The 17,368-nt window shown below is 54.5% G+C and overlaps 1 protein-coding gene across 5 annotated transcripts in view; it reads left to right on the forward strand.

Annotated features, from left to right (window-relative positions):
- SMOX (spermine oxidase) overlaps positions 1-17,368 on the forward strand; it is a 48,765-nt gene that overhangs the window by 10,032 nt on the left and 21,365 nt on the right. For all 5 annotated transcript variants that reach the window (XM_042931542.1, XM_042931538.1, XM_042931540.1 and 2 more), the window contains exon 2: positions 15,340-15,573. In XM_042931542.1, coding sequence (XP_042787476.1) covers positions 15,366-15,573 — 208 coding nt within the window. In that variant the 5' untranslated portion in view covers positions 15,340-15,365. The remainder of the gene's footprint in view (positions 1-15,339; positions 15,574-17,368) is intronic.

Below are 17,368 nucleotides of genomic sequence, written 5' to 3' on the forward strand. Positions count from 1 at the left end.
CAAAAATAAGTAAAACGTTAAAAAAAAAATTAAAAAAAAATCATACACAATTAATGCAAAACTTTTGAGTTAATCTGAAAATTTATCTCAGGAAAAGACAATGAAATCGACTCATTTCTTGGTTTTAAAACGTAAAGCCTGAGCATTAATATCTTACTAAGTGACTTTTGGAGCGCATTATGTTGGATGGCAGGTTATGGAACCTCTCGGAACCTCAGTTTCTTCCTCTGTGGGGTGGACAAATTGGTGTGAGGATTAACTGATATATTCTACGTGAAGTGCTCAGCACTGTGTTCTGTACTTCACATGTGCTCAGCAAAAAATAGTGATAATGATGACAGAATTATAAGAACAGACATTTCTCGATTTCAAAAGCTGGTGAGTTATTAAGTCTGTCTTTGAACTTAACAAAAGGACTTGAAGAATATGTTTATTGTCCAAGCTCAGCGTCTTAACTCTGTAGGTGTTTTATGGATTAAATCATGGGCTCAGGGCCCACGTGTGCATTTTGAAATGAACACCACTGGCTTTTCAGACCCGGTTCCAGCTCTTGCTGGGGTGGGGGCGGGGGTGAGGGTGGGGGTCCTGCTTCAGGGTTGAACTTTATGGAGAGCCCTTTATTGGGCGATCCTGTGTTAGGACTCGTTAGAAGAGCACAGTGAAACCATTCTGAAGTTACCGGGAGGGGAATGTCTTGGGCCAGTGAGAAAGGAGGTGACTGTCTAGAAGGAAGTACGAGTTAGTTGCTCTTAGACTTTTCTATCATGTAGGCAAAAGCAATTAGAACACCATTCCTGGACAGGGCCAGGTGTTTATGGAAGACAAAACCAAGGGCAAAGGGCTGTGGCCGGCATAGCGTAGTGCCTGGCAAGCCTTAGGCCAAGCCTCACCGGGTAGAGAGGCTAGGGTGGCCGCAGCATACCCCACCAACACCTTGGCCAGGAGGCAGGTGGCCTCCCAGTGGCAGCCTAGGTTTTGGCAGGGCAGCTGGGCTGAGCCGCCAGGCTTGGGGATGCCTCCTGCCAGCCCCGAGTGCCTGGCACAATGTGTTCAGTGTCAGCCTGTGGGGAGGGTAAGACGGGAGTGCCAAGCTGAGGGCAGCCCTCGGGCCCGCTGTCCTGGGAGGCTGAGTGGGAGCCTGAGAACCCAGCAAGCAGTGGGCAGAAAGAGATGAGCTCAGTGTCGTCAAGCCCTGCTCTGCCCCTCACTCTCTCTGGGTGGCCTTCATCCCATCTGGGAACCTTTGAGAGCCTGTTTCCTCATCTGTAAAATGGGCAGCAGGGTGTAGGATTAAATGATTCAGTGAATGGAAAGTCCCCAGCACGGGGCCTGGCACACCAAGGGCTCAGTAAAGAGAAGTTTGCTACGGAGTGTGTCTGGTGGCTGGGTTTCTCGAGGATGTTTTCCTGTTTTCCTTTTTTCCTTTTGTGATGGTATGTGTGCCACCTTCGCCTGTGATAAGCTGGGGTGAATGGGGAGGCCATAAGAGAGGGGGCCTTGCCGGAAAAGGGTTTACAGCGGAGGGGTAGGAATCAGTGCTAAGCATTTCACGGCCCCACGAACCCTGCCTGGGCTCGGCAAGCCTTGGGCAGCTCAGCCCTGCCACCGGGGCTGCCTCTTTGTGGGCGGGGTGTCCTGGGCTAGGCAGAGTGGGGACCCCGTGGTGGCTCAGGAGAGAGGATGGGCTCGCAGGAGAGCTCCCTCCTCCCCGGGCTTGGAGCCGCAGCACAGACGGGCTTTGTGCAGTCACGAGGGGCCGGCCAGGGGGCACTGTGCCCGGGCTGAGTTTGTCTCACAGCCTCGGTTCTTGTCAGTGGTTTTGAAAGAGTCCGTGGAAAGTGCTGACTGGGCTGTCCTCCTTCACCCCAGACCCGAGGCTGCGGCTCCTGGCAGGGAGAGAGGAGAAGCCCCGCAGGGAAGCCACCTCGTCCGCCGCCCGCTCAGCTCACGCCTCCCAGGCTTCAAGTTCAAGGGTCCCTTCCGCGGAATGGGTGGATCTCCGCAAGGGGACACGAGCCCCGGTCAGGGGGCTGCTGCTCCGGGCCGTGATAGCCCCTGGGCCCTCCCCCCTGCCCGAGAATCCCGCACCAAGTTCTTCAGCCTCAGTTTCTCACCCTTCCTCCCCACAGGCTTGTCGTGAAGGGGAGAGGCGACAACTAGTTGACACGGAACTTGTCAGGATTGGCCGTGTCATGACTGGTCACCCAAGTCATCCTGCTCCTGCCCTCGCCCTCACCCCCACATCCTGTCATCCAGCAATCCCCAGGAGGTCACCGGAGCACTCTTATCCTCTGATCCCCCCCTCCTGCCTGTCACTTCCTCTGCTCCAATGTCACCTTATCGGCCAGACTTCCCTGACCTCCCCACGCAGAGCAGCTGCGTCTCCCCTCACCCTGCTCCTCTTTTGTTTGGTGGAACTTGTCACCCTGACCTGTTAGATCCTCTGGGGGGTCGGGTGGCAGAGGCCTCTGGTCGTTGCTGTACCCTGAGTGCCAGCCGTAAGGTTTGGCACTCACCAAACGCTTTTGTGGCCGTAGTTGTTTCTTACGGTTTCTTTGGGGGTAAAATAGACATCGCCTAAAATTTACCACCTTAACCAGTTTGTAAGGGCGCAGTTTAGTGACATTAAGTGCGTTCACAGTGTAGTGCTACCATCCCCACCACTGTCTGTCTCCAGGTTTTTTTTTTTTTTAATGTTTCCAAACTGAAACTAGCCCCATTAAACCCTAACTCCCCATCTCCCCCCTTTCCTGGCCCCTGGCGTCCTACTTGTGTCTACGGATTGGACCACCCTAAGTCCCTCGTATAAGTGGAATCATGTAGTAATTGTCCTTTTTTTTTTTTAAGGTTTATTTATTTTTGAGAGAGAGACAGTGTGAGTGGAGGAGGCGCAGAGAGAGAGGGAGAGAGTGAGAGAGAGAATCCCAAGCAGGCTCCGCACTATCGGCCTGGAGCCTGAAGAGGGGCTCGAACCCATAAACTGTGAGATCGTGACTTGGGTGGGAATTGGAAGCTTAACCGACTGAGTCACCCAGGTGCCCCAAGGTAATTGTCCTTTTGTGACTGGCTTATTTCACTTAACATAACGTCCTCAAGGTTCATCTATGTTGTAGCAGGTGTTAGAATGTCCCCCCCCCCCTTTTTTTTAGGGCTGAATAATACTGCATTGCATGCATATACTCCATTTTGTTTACCCATCTGTCCCTGGACGTTGGGTGGCTTCCCCCTTTTGGCTATTGTCAATAATACTTCAGTGGACATGAGTGTCCAAATATGTCTTCAAGACCCTGCTTTCAATTCTTCCACATATATACCCAGCAGTGGAATTGATGGATCACATGGTAGCTTTATATTTAATTTTTAAAGGAACCAGCACACAGTTTTCCATGGCAGCTACACCGTTTTACATTTCTACCTACAGCACACAAGGGTTCCAATCTCTCCACATCCTCACCATTTTATTTATTTATTTATTTTTATGGTTGCCGTCCTAATGGGTGTGAAGACCAAACATTTTTGAATGAATGAATGAATGAGTGAATGAAAAGTCTGTCCCTTGCTTCCTCCCGCCCGTGTTTTCACCCCTCCCCTCCCTGGGCCTCATTTTCTCTCCTGCCTTGTTCATGCATCTCCAGTGTCTTCCCCACTGGCTACACCCTAGGCCTGGAACATGCCCCCCTGCTTTAAGATGCAGCTAAGGCTTCCTCCCCATCCTCACCCCTGCTCTATGTCCTGGGCATCTCACCTGGACATCTCACTGCTCTGCACCCTGCACTATGCTGGGTCTGCAATGCCTGTATTGTTTGCTGAGCGCAAGCGTGACCATCCTGCCTCATTCTCTGGAGGGTTGGGATGCCGCCTGTGGAATCTTGTGCCCTCTGGGGTGTCGGGGCCATCCTGCCCCTTCTCCTTGGTGCCCCCACTGGGGCAAGCTTTCACGCGTGGCCGACTCACCTGGGGAAGCTCAGGGGCGCCCGTCATGCCTGCAGAGTGGCTTAGGTGGTGGCGGCTGCAGCTGCAGAGGAAGGTCAGGTGAATGCGGCCACGTGGGGCCAGCAGCTTGGAGGAGGAGCCCTGGAGGGAGGGAAAAGCGGTGTTGAGAGGTGTTGAGAGTTGATCTTGTAAGCAGTCTCTCCGAGCCTTTGCCGTTCTGCTGCTGGAGCTCCTTTCTCAGGTATCCCCTGGAAATCCTCTCTGACTCCTTTCCCTGCCCCCGTTAGGTGCCTGGCCCATGTTCTCCCGCATTCACCATCCCAGCTGTTATCACATCTTCAGCATCACGGCTGTTATCACATCATGTACATTCTCTCTTTAATCCATTGCTGTGTTCTCCCCAGGGACTAATGCAGTGCCAGGCAGGGCTGTATCTTGGGGGAGAGAAAACATCTAAATCTCTCTGAAGACTTCTGATTGGAGAGCTTAGGACTCATGAGAAAGCAGAGCAGATATGAGGGCAACTACTGTTCCACAGATGGAAATCGAGTCTTCCCCAGGATCACCGAGAGCTAGACCCTGTCCTGTACGCCCCCGCCCCAAGAGTCTGATTTAGATGACCCAGCATGGGGGCCGGGGATTGGTCATTTGTAAAAATCTCCAGGTGAGTGTGAATCCCTGGTTAGGTAGGAGTGCCTGTCTCGTGGGCTTGTAAATTGTGGGGCCTGGGCCACCTTGTCTTTTTACTCTGCCACAGCCCTGAATTTCAGAAACAAGGGAGCTGGGCTCCTGGATAGAATGGGGAGTTTGCCTGGGGGTCTCTCCCTCGGGGGTCTCTGGGGAGACAGAATTGCTGACTGTAGTTAGTTACCTATTGCTGTAACAAACAACCCCCAAATGTAGTAGCTTAAAACAGTAATAAACATTCATCATCCTCAGAGTTTCTGTGGGTCAGGAATTTGGGAGCAGTTTAGGTGGGTGTTTGTGGCTCGAGGTCTCTCAGGAGGTGGAATCAAGATGTCGGTTGGGGCCACACTCATCCGAAGGCTTGCCTGGGCTGGAGGATCTGCTTCCTGGTGGTTCACTCACAGCTTGGCAAGATGGTTTGGCTGGTGGTAGGACTCTTGCCTCCTGGGCCTCTTGATAGGATTTCTGGAGTGTCATCACAAGGTGGTGACCGGCTTCCCTTTGATTAACAAGAGAGCACGTGGACGCAACAGCATGTTTTCTGACCCAGTTTCAGAAATCATGCTCTGTCACTTCTATGATATCCTATTGGTTACACAGGTCAGCTTGGGAGGGGACTACACTAGGGCACAAGTACTAGGAGACAAAGGTCATCGAGGGCCATCGTGGAGGCTGGTGACCACATGGGTGGTCATTTCATTGTACTTACAGCCTCATAGGTCTTGCCTGGGAGGTCCAAGCACCCCCAGGAAGTGGGATGGCCTTCTCTCCTAATCTTTGTTCCTCCCCTGTCATCAGACCATGGCAGTTATCACCATGGGCTGGGGTGGTTCTCTTTGAGGCCTGGAGGTCTTGCTCTGGAGTCATCCTTCAGGAAGGTCTGAGACTTCTCTACTGGCTCAACGTCCCTGCCACATTTGGTCTCCTGGCCCAGGCCTCCCTTGGTGACCCTGATTAGTATGCACTTGGGCCTGTAGGAAAACAAATATAAAAACCATTGCTGCTACATGCCTGGTTCTGGGCTAAGTATTTTGCATTGTCGCACTCAACCCTGTGAGGCAGGCACTCTTTTTTTTTTTTTTTTTAATGTTTATTTATTGTTGATACAACACAAGCAGGGGAGGGGCAGAGAGAGGGGGACCAAAGATCCAAAGTGGTCTCTGTGCTAACAGGCTGACAGCAGCAAGCCCGATGCAGGTCTGGAACTCACGAACTGCGAGATCATGACCTAAGGTGGAGTCGGATGCTCCACTGACTGAGCTACCCAGGTGTCCTGAAGCAGGCACTGTCTATCCTCATTGGGTTAGGTCACTCATCTAATAAGTCACAAAGATTCAAACCATTGGCATTAAAAAACAAGTGATCTGATCCCAGGGAGAACCTATATGCAAACCATGATGCTAGAACATGTTCTCAAAAGAGGGGACTGTTTACTAAGCTAGGTCATCAAGTGAACCATAGGAAAGTGTGTTTTTGTGATTGTGATTGTGTGTGTGTGTGTGTGTGAGAGAGAGAGAGAGAGAGAGAGAGAGAGAGAGAGAGAGAAAGTAGGGGAGGAAGGAAAGTAGGGGAGAGAGAGGAAGTAGGGGAAGGGAAGCGGGGAGGGAGGTAAGTGTTTCTTCCTGGGGTTCCCCAAGGGCCATAGTGATTTGGGTGCCTCAGAACAGGACTGGTGCCTTGTTCTTGAAGCTAATTTTCTCTCAGGTTCAGCCCTTGTAGGAGAACTTCCTCTCAGAGGAGTGTCTCTGTGAGCACCATCTCCCTTCAGGCCCACTCTGCCCACAGCCTGCTCTGCTCACCAAGGGCAGCCCTGCACCAGCGTGGTCCCTAGGACAGCGATCAGTGGTCCTTACACATGTGGTAAGGACCACACACAGTGGTCTCTTACACATGTGTGCTTGATGACTTCCTGGAGGGGGACTCAGAGTTTGGGTGTCAGGTCCTGCTCGGAGGGAGGAAATCCAGGCCTTGGGGTCTTATCCTGAGGGCTGCTGAAGCGAGCCAGAATGAGACCTGTGCCTTTAGGACTTTGCTGGGAGACCCTGGAAGCCGGCCAATAGGGTCTGGGGTCCGGGCTAGCCTCACTCCGGGCAAGGGTGATTATTCCCATTTTATTATTCCCATTTTACAGATGGGAAAAGTGAGGCTCAAAAGTGAGGCTCAAGTGCTAATGGACTCTCCCAAGGCCTCACTGGTTGGGGGCAGAGGCGGCTGTCTGGGTAATTTCATCTTCTCCAGGAGCATCTAGGAGTCCACAGTCCACATCTCAGACCCCTGACCTCTCCTTGGGCCGAAGAGGCACGGGGTTTGCTTGCACCTGAAAGTTCTGGGATCTGAGGGGAAGAAGATGGGCCCTGCTGGCACAGAGCTGGCTGCCTCCCTGGCCAGAGAGGATGTTTGCCTGCGGTCACGCACAAAAATGGGAACCCAGGGCATGGGGGATGAGGAGCGGGGGTCGGAGGTGGAAGCTGAGCCGGTCGGGCTGGCCCAGATTTGGAGAGGTTCATGGCCGAGTGTTTAGAAGTGGTCATGACTGGCCCCTGACCTGATCTACGATCAGAGTGTGAGCCACTCACTTACTTGTGCTCAGGGTGAGATCTCTAGGGTGGAGTGTGGGACAAAGCTGTTTCAGTGTGACTGTGGGGGCAGGAATGTGGTCTGGGGCTCCGCCCTGGCCCATCTCTACCTGTTTCCCTCTGGCTACACAGTCGTGGAGGCTGCCTGCCGGCTGAGCGTTAGGCCCATCAGAAACACTCTACCCTTTCTCTGGCTTCCTTCCATGCTTGCTTCCCCTCCTCCACCCCCAGCGAGGCTTCTAGCCTGGGCTGGGTTATCTCCAAGGCCTGTCTCTGTAGGCGGCTATAAACTGGGGTCCTGGAACCATCCTCCTGGGTCCAGGGAGCATCAAGGGAAGTAGGGGTGGGGACACAGAGCTCACCTTTCCAGGAATGCCCTTCCCTCCTGCCTGCCAGTGCCTGTGTGGGCCGTGCCATTGGCTCTGTCCCCCCATACACCAAGTCAAGGGCTGCCTCTCTCCATGCAGGATGCAGTATAGGCTTCCCGCTTCTTTTCTGAAAAGGCTTACAAAGACTTTTAAAGTTGCGCTTTTAGGGACTTGACTTTATGCATCTAGTTGTGAGGAGGAGATGTGGGTAACAAAGACATTGTGCTGGGAGAGAAGTCTGAGTGCTAGGACGGAAGATGGGGCCCCCAGAGCCCCTTGCCCACGTGGGCCTGTGGCAGCCAGAGAACATTGCTGGTGGGTGGGCTCTGTGGAATGAGGCTCCCACGCCTTCCCTTTTATGAGCTTGGGGTTGCCTAATGACCATTGTCTCTGATACCCGACCCTCCAGAACTGGGTAGGATGTAGGCTGACTCAGAGTTGGGGCCAGTCAAACACAGGCTGTCCATGCACTCTGATTGATGTCAGGGTTCAGGTCTGGTCTGATACTAGGGTTGCAGCCATAGGCTGAGGCCTGGGTCTGAGCTCAGATGCTGACTGGGGTTCTTCTATAAGTGAGATGGAGTCCTGGGTCCCAGGTGAAGCCCCTGTACTGGTTTCTTCAGGGGTCTTCTTCCCTCTCCTGCTGTCTCAGAGGTGGGCCTGCTAGGTGCTGTCTCATTTACTCCTCCCAGCTGTCCTACCAGGTAGAGGTCCCTATGCCCATTTTACAGATGGGAAAGCTGGAAGACTAAAGGAGGCCGTTAAGCATCAGATGGGCTTCAACCAGTGTGTCCAGGAGGTGGGGTACAGATGCTGTGTCTTTGGGCTAAGTTCAGAGGTGTTGGCCGGGTGGGACCCAGAGAAGGGAACCCACTAGTCCAGGTCACCTGGTAAGGAAAAGACTGAGCCGGGGCCTGAACCCGGGTGTCTGGGCTCCCAGGCTGCCCTTGCCCTGTCCCCATGCTTATGCCCTCTCACTGCCCACCCTCATGCCCCTGTGGCTGGCCAGGCTTGGCCCAGCAGCCCAGCCTCTTTCACTTCCTGGCTGGCTGGCCAGGGTGAGGAGGGCTGGGGAGGGTCTGGTGGGGAGGAGTTCGGGCCCAGCCCCTCCCTGGGGTTGAGGAGTGGGAGGGGCCTCACATGCAGACACAGAGCCCCTTTGTCTCCGTGGCTGTGCAAAGCAGCTGGTCTGGGATTTCTGGGCATTTTTTACATTTGAAGAATAATTGCATTGTCTGGGGGGCCCAGGAGAATCCAAATCCCTCCCCAGACCTGCCAGGCAGTCCAAAGAGATTCCCCTGGGCCAGCCCCCCAGCTTCCCTGCCCCTCCCTCCCATCTGTTAGAAGCCTGAAGCAGAGAGGGGTCCCTCCAGGGAAACTGAGGTAGGGCTGCTGCCCTTGGGCACTAGTAGTATCTGTTCAGAGGAAAGGATTATAAGTCCCCAAAGTTGGTTAGGGGAGAGTGCAGGTGGCCCCCAGAGCCCTGGGTAGGGCTCCTGTGAGGAAGCATGGGGCTTGGAGGTGGGAAGTGGAGCGCTTCGGCTGGAGGAGGCTGGATCCTAAAGGGTGAGGTGAGGTGAGCTGGGTGTGCTAGCTGCCTTGGCCGTCTTCTTGTCCTCTGGGAAATGGGTCGCTCAGAATGAGGTGACCTTGAGAAAAAGACAGGCAGACACATTTGAGAGTAGTAGCCTGTGTTTAATTTTTTTTTTTGTAACATTTTTTTTTTCCATTTTTGAGACACAGAGAGAGACAGAGTGCTAGCGGGGGAGGGACAGAGGTCAGAAGACACAGAATCCGAAGCAGGCTCCAGGCTCTGAGCTGTCAGCACAGAGCCCGATGCGGGGCTCAAACCGAGAAACCGTGAGATCATGACTTGAGCTGAAGTCGGACACTTAATCGACTGAGCCACCCAGACACCCCAAGAGTAGGCTGTGTTTAGAGGGGAGCCAAGGATGGGTAGAGTTTTTTTTGTTTCTTGTGAAGGCTGACTTTGGGAGGGGGTGGGGCACCTGGGAAGTTGGCCCTTTGTGGCAGCCCGTATTTTGTTATAGTGGCTGCTGTTGGGGAGGGAAGTGACCTGCCGATTGAAGTGAGCTGAAGTGCACTCCAGCCTGAGGCGGAAGGGGCGCCCTGCAGTGAACTGGGCTACTGACCCTTCCTTGCAGTTCACTCCCAGGGCTTGGGGGCCGGGGAGAGTCACCCAGTGTAGCCTGGGACCACGCCCTGCTCCGTGACTGTGGGGCTGCAGCCTCATTACGGAATAACAGACAATAGGATTTCTTGGGGTGAGATGTCCATGCTTGGGGAACGGAAGAAGGACGGGGGTGGGGACGTGGGGGATCACTGCAGAGCCCAGCCAGTGGAAGGAACTCCCCTTTCCAGGGTGCTTCAAAAAAAGGTCAGTGGGAGCAGGCCTTGCTGGTGGGTCCAACAACATACAGCCGTGCAGTCACACAGCTGCATAACCAATACTCTGTACAAGGGTGTGCGTGTCAAGAGAATCCAGAGCTGGCTTCTGTGACATGTGTGAGAGAGGGATATTTCCTATGAGGCCTTCAGTGGGCAGTGCCGGGGATCCCAAGACTTTAGTGAAGTTGGGGTGTGTGTGTGTGTGTGTGTGTTTGGGGGCGTCTGAGTGAGAATTGAAGCCAGAAAGGTCAGCTGAGTCCAGAGGGCAAAGGGCTGATATGCCGAGGCCTTCCCTATGCCTGGTACACGGTTAGCTCAGTGAATTGCTGGGTTACGTTCCTGGTCTATGAGAGGCCTGGGCGTGACTTGGGGCAGGCCCAGCAATTCTCTAGGGGTACAGTTCAGATGGAGGAGGCAGGGGTGTGTGGGGGGAAACTGAGGGGAGACGCGACAGTGATTCTGGGGGGTTGACATGGCTTGACCTGATGGATAAGGGCAGGTCTTCCTGTGAGGATGCATTCAGCTTTGAGCCTTGGGACCGCTTGGCAGTCCTGTGGTTTTAATCATGATGGGGAAGCACAAGAAGATGCCTGGTGCCCCCTGCTCAGTACTGGGCATTTCCAAGAGGGGGTCAGCAGTCGGAGGCCAGGACTAAAGTACGTCTCTGGTATTTGGCAATTGGAGGCGCTTCTTGGAGGGTAAATTTGAAGGTGATGATGCAACTGGTGGGGATGTTGAGAGAAGGTGGGGTGGGAAAGTGACAACGCCAACACCCATTTCTGTCGCCTCGCTTTCTCATCTTCATCCTTCTTTTTTGGGTGACCCTGCCAAAGGGATGGGGCCTTTCTTCCCTCTTTTCCTCTCTTCTGCTGCTGCCTTTTTTCCAGACTGGCTTCTTGGGCAGGTTCAGTCAGGGCAGTGGGCAGCAGGGGGAGGTGTTGGCTGGCAGGCCAGAGCAGAGGTTCGGGGGGAGGCAGTGGGGCATCTAGAGTGGGGGTGGGATACTCATGCCATGGCTGGCCTGATTTCTTGAAGCTACCAGGCTTGGCCTCTTTGGGCACATGGGAGCCCCAGGCTCCCACCCTCATTTTTCCATGGAAGCAGGAGCAAGAAGACAAGTGTCTGTTGCCCTGTGCCTCCCTCCTCCCCCTCCCCCTCCCTGTCCCCCCCCCCCCCCCCCCCCCCCCCCGCCTGGCTGAGCCAGCACTTTTTTCTTCTCTCCTTTATCTGCTCAAAAAGTACAGGGTGTTCTGTTTCTCCTGTGCATACAGATCAAGGAGGATGTTATTTATTTATTTATTTCCCAAAGGCGAGAGAAGGACAGGCAGGCACCGAGGAGCATGAACTGATTCTTCTTCCTCAATAAGCCGGTTTCTCATAAAATTAAAAAAAAAAAAAAAAGCTGAAAGGAAAAGATGCCACAAATCAACAGAAAACAAGTTGCTTCTCACCCTCTCCTCTCCACCCTGGCTGGAGATAACAGCACTGGAAGGCCCAGTTCAGCGTTTCGCTGAGGGCCTGGCACGGAGTAGGCATTCCTACACATGATTTTCTCTGTCCCTTTCAGTTTGGACTCCAGGGTGTGTTGGCTCCGTGTGTCCATATGGGGGGCCATGGGGCAGCTTTCTCAGCTCTCTGCCTTCTGTGGGCCCTGTGTAAGGCTTCTCTGACCCGTGGAAGGAACTGGCCTGTGGGATTCCTTGGGGGGGGGGGGAGGAGGTCATGGGTGCAGGTGACCCACATGGCCCTTGCTCATTACCTACTTTCACCCCTGTGCTGTTTGAGTGCAAGGTCTCTGATACATTGGGAACTCAGGGTCCTTTCTGTGTTCATCTTAAAGGCAACTGCCCACCTGCGTTCCCCACGGGGCATTTCTGAGCCCCCGTCCCAAGGCTCTCTGCTCAGAATTTAGTTATAGAACTTTACAAATGATTTTCACACTTGAGGCTCTTGAAAATATTGTCCGTCTTGCCACATCCGCATAAGGCCTTATTCGACTGTCACAACAATGTAGTGAGGACCAGCTGGCCACTTCTGAGGGTAGCCAGAAGTTCAGGTAGCCGGCTGGGGAGGCGCTGCGCCCCAAGTATCCTTTCCCCATAGCTTCCAGCTTCACTAGACCCCGGTTTCCAGACGGGGTGCCCCACGGGAACTAGAGGTTTTGTGAGAAGACTTCAGAGGGGAGTGGGTCCCTCCCAGTTTTATCCCAGTCACACCTGGAGCCCGCAGGAAATTTTCAAGAAGGGGTTGCACCAGTCAGGTTTGAGAACTGCGGCGGTTCCCCCCCCCCCCCCCCCCTTTACTGTATAAGCAAGGCGGTTTTGGAGGGTGGCCCCGGCGGGGTTGCTGATGGAGCCAGGACACCAGCACGCCGGCAGGGCCCCCCCCCCAGTCCTGGGGGTGAGGCACGCGGGCGGGGCGGGCGGCAGCGCCACGTCGCATCGCGGGGTGCCTGGCAGGTGGCGTCAGCGGCAGCGGCAGCTCCGAGCACCCAGTGTGTTTACCAACGTGACGCCACCCCGCGTCGTCTCGGCGACCCTTCCTCCCGCTGGCCGCCCTGGCCGCCGGGTGCAGGCAGCCACACCCTCCCCTCTAAATTTAGTCCACCGGAAGGAGAACCTGGGGGCGGGGAGGGTGGCAGGGCGCTGGGAGGAAAGGACCCAGGCCGCCCGACCCCGTGCTCCCAGACGCCCAAAGGAACCTCGCTGGAGGGAGCGGGGAAGGATAGGAGAGGGAACGGAGCTGCAGGGAGGAGGAAAGGCGGAGCCGCACCGCCTTCTCCTGGAAGGGGGCGGGAGCCCCGGCCTCCAGCGGAGACTCGGCCTCGGAGGGCTCTGGGCCGCGGGCGCCACCTTCCGGCCGTCTAGGGAACTGCCCGGGCACCCAGGCGGTCGGCCTGGGTCTGGGGGTTTGCCTGGAATTTGGGGGCGGGAGTTGGGGGACAGGCCCTTCCAAGCCCAGGTGCCCAGGTATGGCGTCTGCCGGCGGAGTGGGTGGCGGGAGGCATGAGGAACAGCCCCAGCGTATTTAGAAAAAGACCCTTTTGCTAAGCCTATGATAAAGAGATGTTGAGGGGCGCCATTCAAGGTGGGGGAAGCTTTAATGATCAGACCAGATGTAAGAAGTCAGTATGTAGCTTGCTAGCTCCTTCCTTCCTTCTTCCTTCCTTCCTCTCCCTCCCTGCCTCCCTCCCTCCCTTTTTCTCTTCTTCTCTCCCTCTCTTTCTTTATCTCTCATTCTCTTTCCTTCCTCCCTCCCTCTTTCTTTTTCTTTCTCTTTCTCTCTCCTGTCTCTTTCTCTTTCCTCCCTCCTTCTTTCTCTTTCTTCCCTCCCTCTTTCTTTTTTTCTCTTTCTCTGTCTCTTTCTCTTTCTTTCCTTCCTCTTTCTTTCTCTCTGTTTCTTTCTCGTCTCTTTCTCTCTCCTTCCTCCCTCTCTCCCTCCCTTTTTCCCTTCCTTTCTTTCCTCCTTCTCTCTGTTCCTCCCTCTTTCTCTTTTTCTTTCTTTTAATTTCTCTGTCTCTTTTTCTGTCTTGTCTCTTACTCTCTCCTGCCTTCTACCCTTCCTTCCTCCCTCCCACTCTTTCTTTCTCTCTCTCCCTTTCCTCCCTCCCTCCCTTCCTTTCTTCCTTTTCTTCTTCTTCTCTCTCTCTTTCTTTCTCTCCTTCCTTCCTTCCTTCATCCCTTCCTTCCTTCCTCTCTTCCTTCCTTCCTTCCTTCCTGCCTGCCTGCCTTCCTTGCCAGGAATGAATATCTGAATGGTTACTGAGGTACACACACATACATATAAAAATGACACAAATCCTACCTGTCCAGGTCGGTGGATCTTTGTATGTATACTGTGTGGCCACCGTTCAGATCAAGATATATATTCCTTCCACCCCAGAAAGTTCCCTCCTGACTGTTTTCAGTTATTCTTCCCCCTGGTTCTGTTTATTGTTGAAGAATATGCATGAAAATGCTGCACGTAGTGCAGTAGATTTATCCATTCTCCCGTGGTTGCTTCTGTTGTTTTGGCTCTTATAAATAAAGCTGCTATGAACATTCCTTAGCATGTGTGTTTGGTGGACTATGTCCTGCTTCTCTTGGGCGTATTCTGGGGGGTGGGGCTGCTGTGTCATTGGAAGGGTTATACTGAGCTTTGTTAGGTAGGGGAGACAGTTGTTTTATGTCCCCTGTCTGCTGCACTGCCCAGCAGCCACCTTCCAGACACCCTTCCTCCCCTGTTGTTAGTAGGTTCTACCACTGAACCCTCAGCAAAGACAACTGGAATCGAAGTTGCTTGGGTCAGGGAGGGAACAGAGACAGGATGAGAGCCGAGCGGCCCCTTGGGATGGCCCACAGGCACCTTGGGGCCCTCGTGGTCACTCTGGGAATAGGCGGTAGCCTCTCCCAGCACTGGGGCGATTCAGGGACCCCCCTTGGCTGCCTAGCCATCAGCTCCCTGGTCTGGCGTCTCTGAACAAGCTGGCTTAGTGTAACTGTCAATTTGATGTCTGGCCTCTGGTGCCATGGGTCCTCACAGTCCACCGTTTCCTGGGCTCCTTGCTGCTTTGCGGTGACTGAGGGGCTGGGTGGCTGGGGGAAAACAACCAGAGCACTACCCGGAATAGCAGAGGCTCGTCCGATACCGGCCTCGTGGCACTTTCTGGGGGGAGGGCGGGACTGTGTCCTGCCCACCAAATTGCCACTTCATTCACACTGTGAAAGACCAACAGAAAGCTAGAGGAGGAGAGAAGGGGCAAAGGAGAAAGAATGCCAGGGAAGAGCCACGCACGGGAGGGAAAGTAGAGGGTCCAGCGCTGTGTGTGCAAGTGTCCTGCGGTCTGTGTGAGCATCTTGGGGTCTGTGTGAGCATCCTGCGGTCTGTGTGAGTATCCTGGGGTCCGTGTGAGCATCCTGTCGTCTGTGTGGGCATCTGGGATTGGTGTGAGCTGGACCACAGCAGCCGTGTCAGAGCGAGCTTGTTCAGGGTCAGCAGTGTCAATAGTTTCTCTTGAATTTGGTCTTTTTGGGTCATCACCTTCCTGGCTGGCTCTAGTCTCAGCCTTGGGGAATAGGCAGTGTGCCTACCAGGTTGGGGGTGGGATTGACGGATCCCAGGGGCTTAGGGTGGTTTCCCAGCAGTCCTGCTTGCCGGCGGGGGCCCACAGTGCATATTTTCTACCTCTCTCCTTCCCTCTGTCTGTCCTCCTCCTTGCCACATCCTTTGGAGATGGCTCCTCTTGTCCAGGTCTCCTGAAGAGCAGGAGGGCTCAAGGAGGTCCCCCCCTCCCCCGCCCCCTTGAGGGCAGAGCTCATGAGTGTCCCGTGGGACAGGTGGGAAGTGAAGGCAGAGCAGGTAAGCTGTGACACCCCTGCCCCCTGCAGGTTCCTAGGAGGCCAGTGCGGACGGTATGCAAAGTTGTGAATCCAGTGGCGACAGTGCGAATGACCCTCTCAGTCGTGGCCTACGGAGAAGGGGACAGCCTCGCGTGGTGGTGATCGGCGCTGGCTTGGCTGGCCTGGCTGCGGCCAAAGCACTTCTGGAGCAGGGCTTCACGGATGTCACTGTGCTCGAGGCTTCCACCTGCATCGGAGGCCGCGTGCAGAGCGTGAAACTCGGTAAGTTTCCCCCCTCCACCCACGCCAAGGTCACCTTTTGTCCTTCAGTGCTCTGGCCCTGCCTCAAATCTCATCATTTTGGTTTTTCCCTGGGATAAGTGGGCCTTTGCCAGAAGCTTCCTTTGCCCTCTGAGCAACCCTCTGAGGTGGGCAAGATGGGGCTCTGGCCTTCGTGTTTGGAACATGACCTAGAGTTCAAGTGTTTAGGAAGGAAAGGACACCCAGGCCAGTGTCTCGGCAGTGGGTGGACCAGTTTCTGCTTCACAAGAAGAGTAATTCTGTAAGTTCTTATTAGTCATTACCTCTTGAGTGTGAATTAACATATCACGACTGAGAGCTAGTCTTGGGACAGTAGGAGCTCAGGGCAGCAGAGTGGTTGGGACTTGGGGCCTCCTTGTGGGTGATGGGCAGATCTTAGCATTGCCTGGGAAGATGATCTGTCCAGGTTACAGAGTAATGAGGCCTCTGGAGAAAGCCTCCAGGTAAGAGACTTTCCCCAGGACTGGGCAGATTTTACCAGGGGTGGGGGAATTGCCTGAAATGCAGCTGGAGGTCAGCACTTCCCAGCCAGGGGGTCTGACCAATGAGAGACCGAGTGGGTAGGGAAGGGGCAGCTCCCATTGTGGTTCCTGAGTCTTGATAAGACATTCAGTGTATGATGCAGAAACAGAAGATGAGGACAAATGGTCTAGTCTCAGGGGTAGCTGACAGCTGAGACATGCCACGCATGGAACAGGCGGCGGGGTGAAGAGATGGGGTGCGGGAAGCTGCAAAGAAGCGTGATCTGGTGACCTGTTGGCGGTGGGGGCCTTCCTGACTTGGGGGACCTTGGGCAGACTTCAGGTGATGGGGAGAGTTGGGCAGGTAGCAGAAGGGGCCATACGCGTGGAGTGATGTATGTGATCAAGGCAGACTCCGCCAGGAGCGGGGAGAGCATGTCCTCGGGAGGGCGAATTTGTGTGTGTTGTGTGTGCAGACATACGGGGCTGAAACTAGGGGCGGACCTGCTACGATGTGAGGTGGTGGCTCTGAATCTCAGTGGTCGGGGCAGGCGTCGAGGGCCAGAAGCCCCAGGGACACTGGATGGTGCTGGTGCCCTTTGATGCAGGGGTGTCACAAGGATCGCAGTCATAGAGGGGCAGGCAGGCGAGGGCAGGAAATATCTCTCGACCAGGGCCTGCCCACCCCCCCTGTTGCAGAGCCTGGGGAATAGGGGTGGGGTGCTGAGTTTGCTGCCGACCTCAAGCTCCTCACCTCATTCCTGCTTTTGCCAAATGTCCGCCCAGGAAGGGTGCTGTCCCACGCCTGGATGTCACTGCCCAGTGACTGTGTGGTTTGGAGCTCCCTGCGTGCCCTGGGGAGGGTCCAGACCCCTCCCCGAGGTCTCTTCCTCTCTTGGGAGCTCAAACTAGGCAAGACACTTTGGGGAACCCCAAGCGTGAGGAATTAAAGGAGGATTAGTAATAAATACTCTCAATGCCCACTAGGAACCCACTGGAAGCAGGGCACTGGGTTTTTAGTTTTTTGGTGCCATCCCATCTGCCCACCTTCTGGACAAAGGGACATACACGTTCCTGCATCTTCTCCCAGAGACCTCAGGAAATTCTGTCTCACTGGTGGTAGCACGAGGTTGACCGTTTTTTTCTCTTGCCTGCTGTTTGGCACATACATATATACAGGGCTATTTTTAGTAACTAGTGGTTTAATTAGAAACAGCCAGGAGAGGGGATGCACAAAAAAAGAATGGCCAGTTCCTGGGGTGAGGGGTGATTGTTGTCTGTTATGGCATATCAGA

This window comes from Panthera leo, chromosome A3 (assembly GCF_018350215.1).
Source record: "Panthera leo isolate Ple1 chromosome A3, P.leo_Ple1_pat1.1, whole genome shotgun sequence".
Taxonomy (NCBI): domain Eukaryota; kingdom Metazoa; phylum Chordata; class Mammalia; order Carnivora; family Felidae; genus Panthera; species Panthera leo.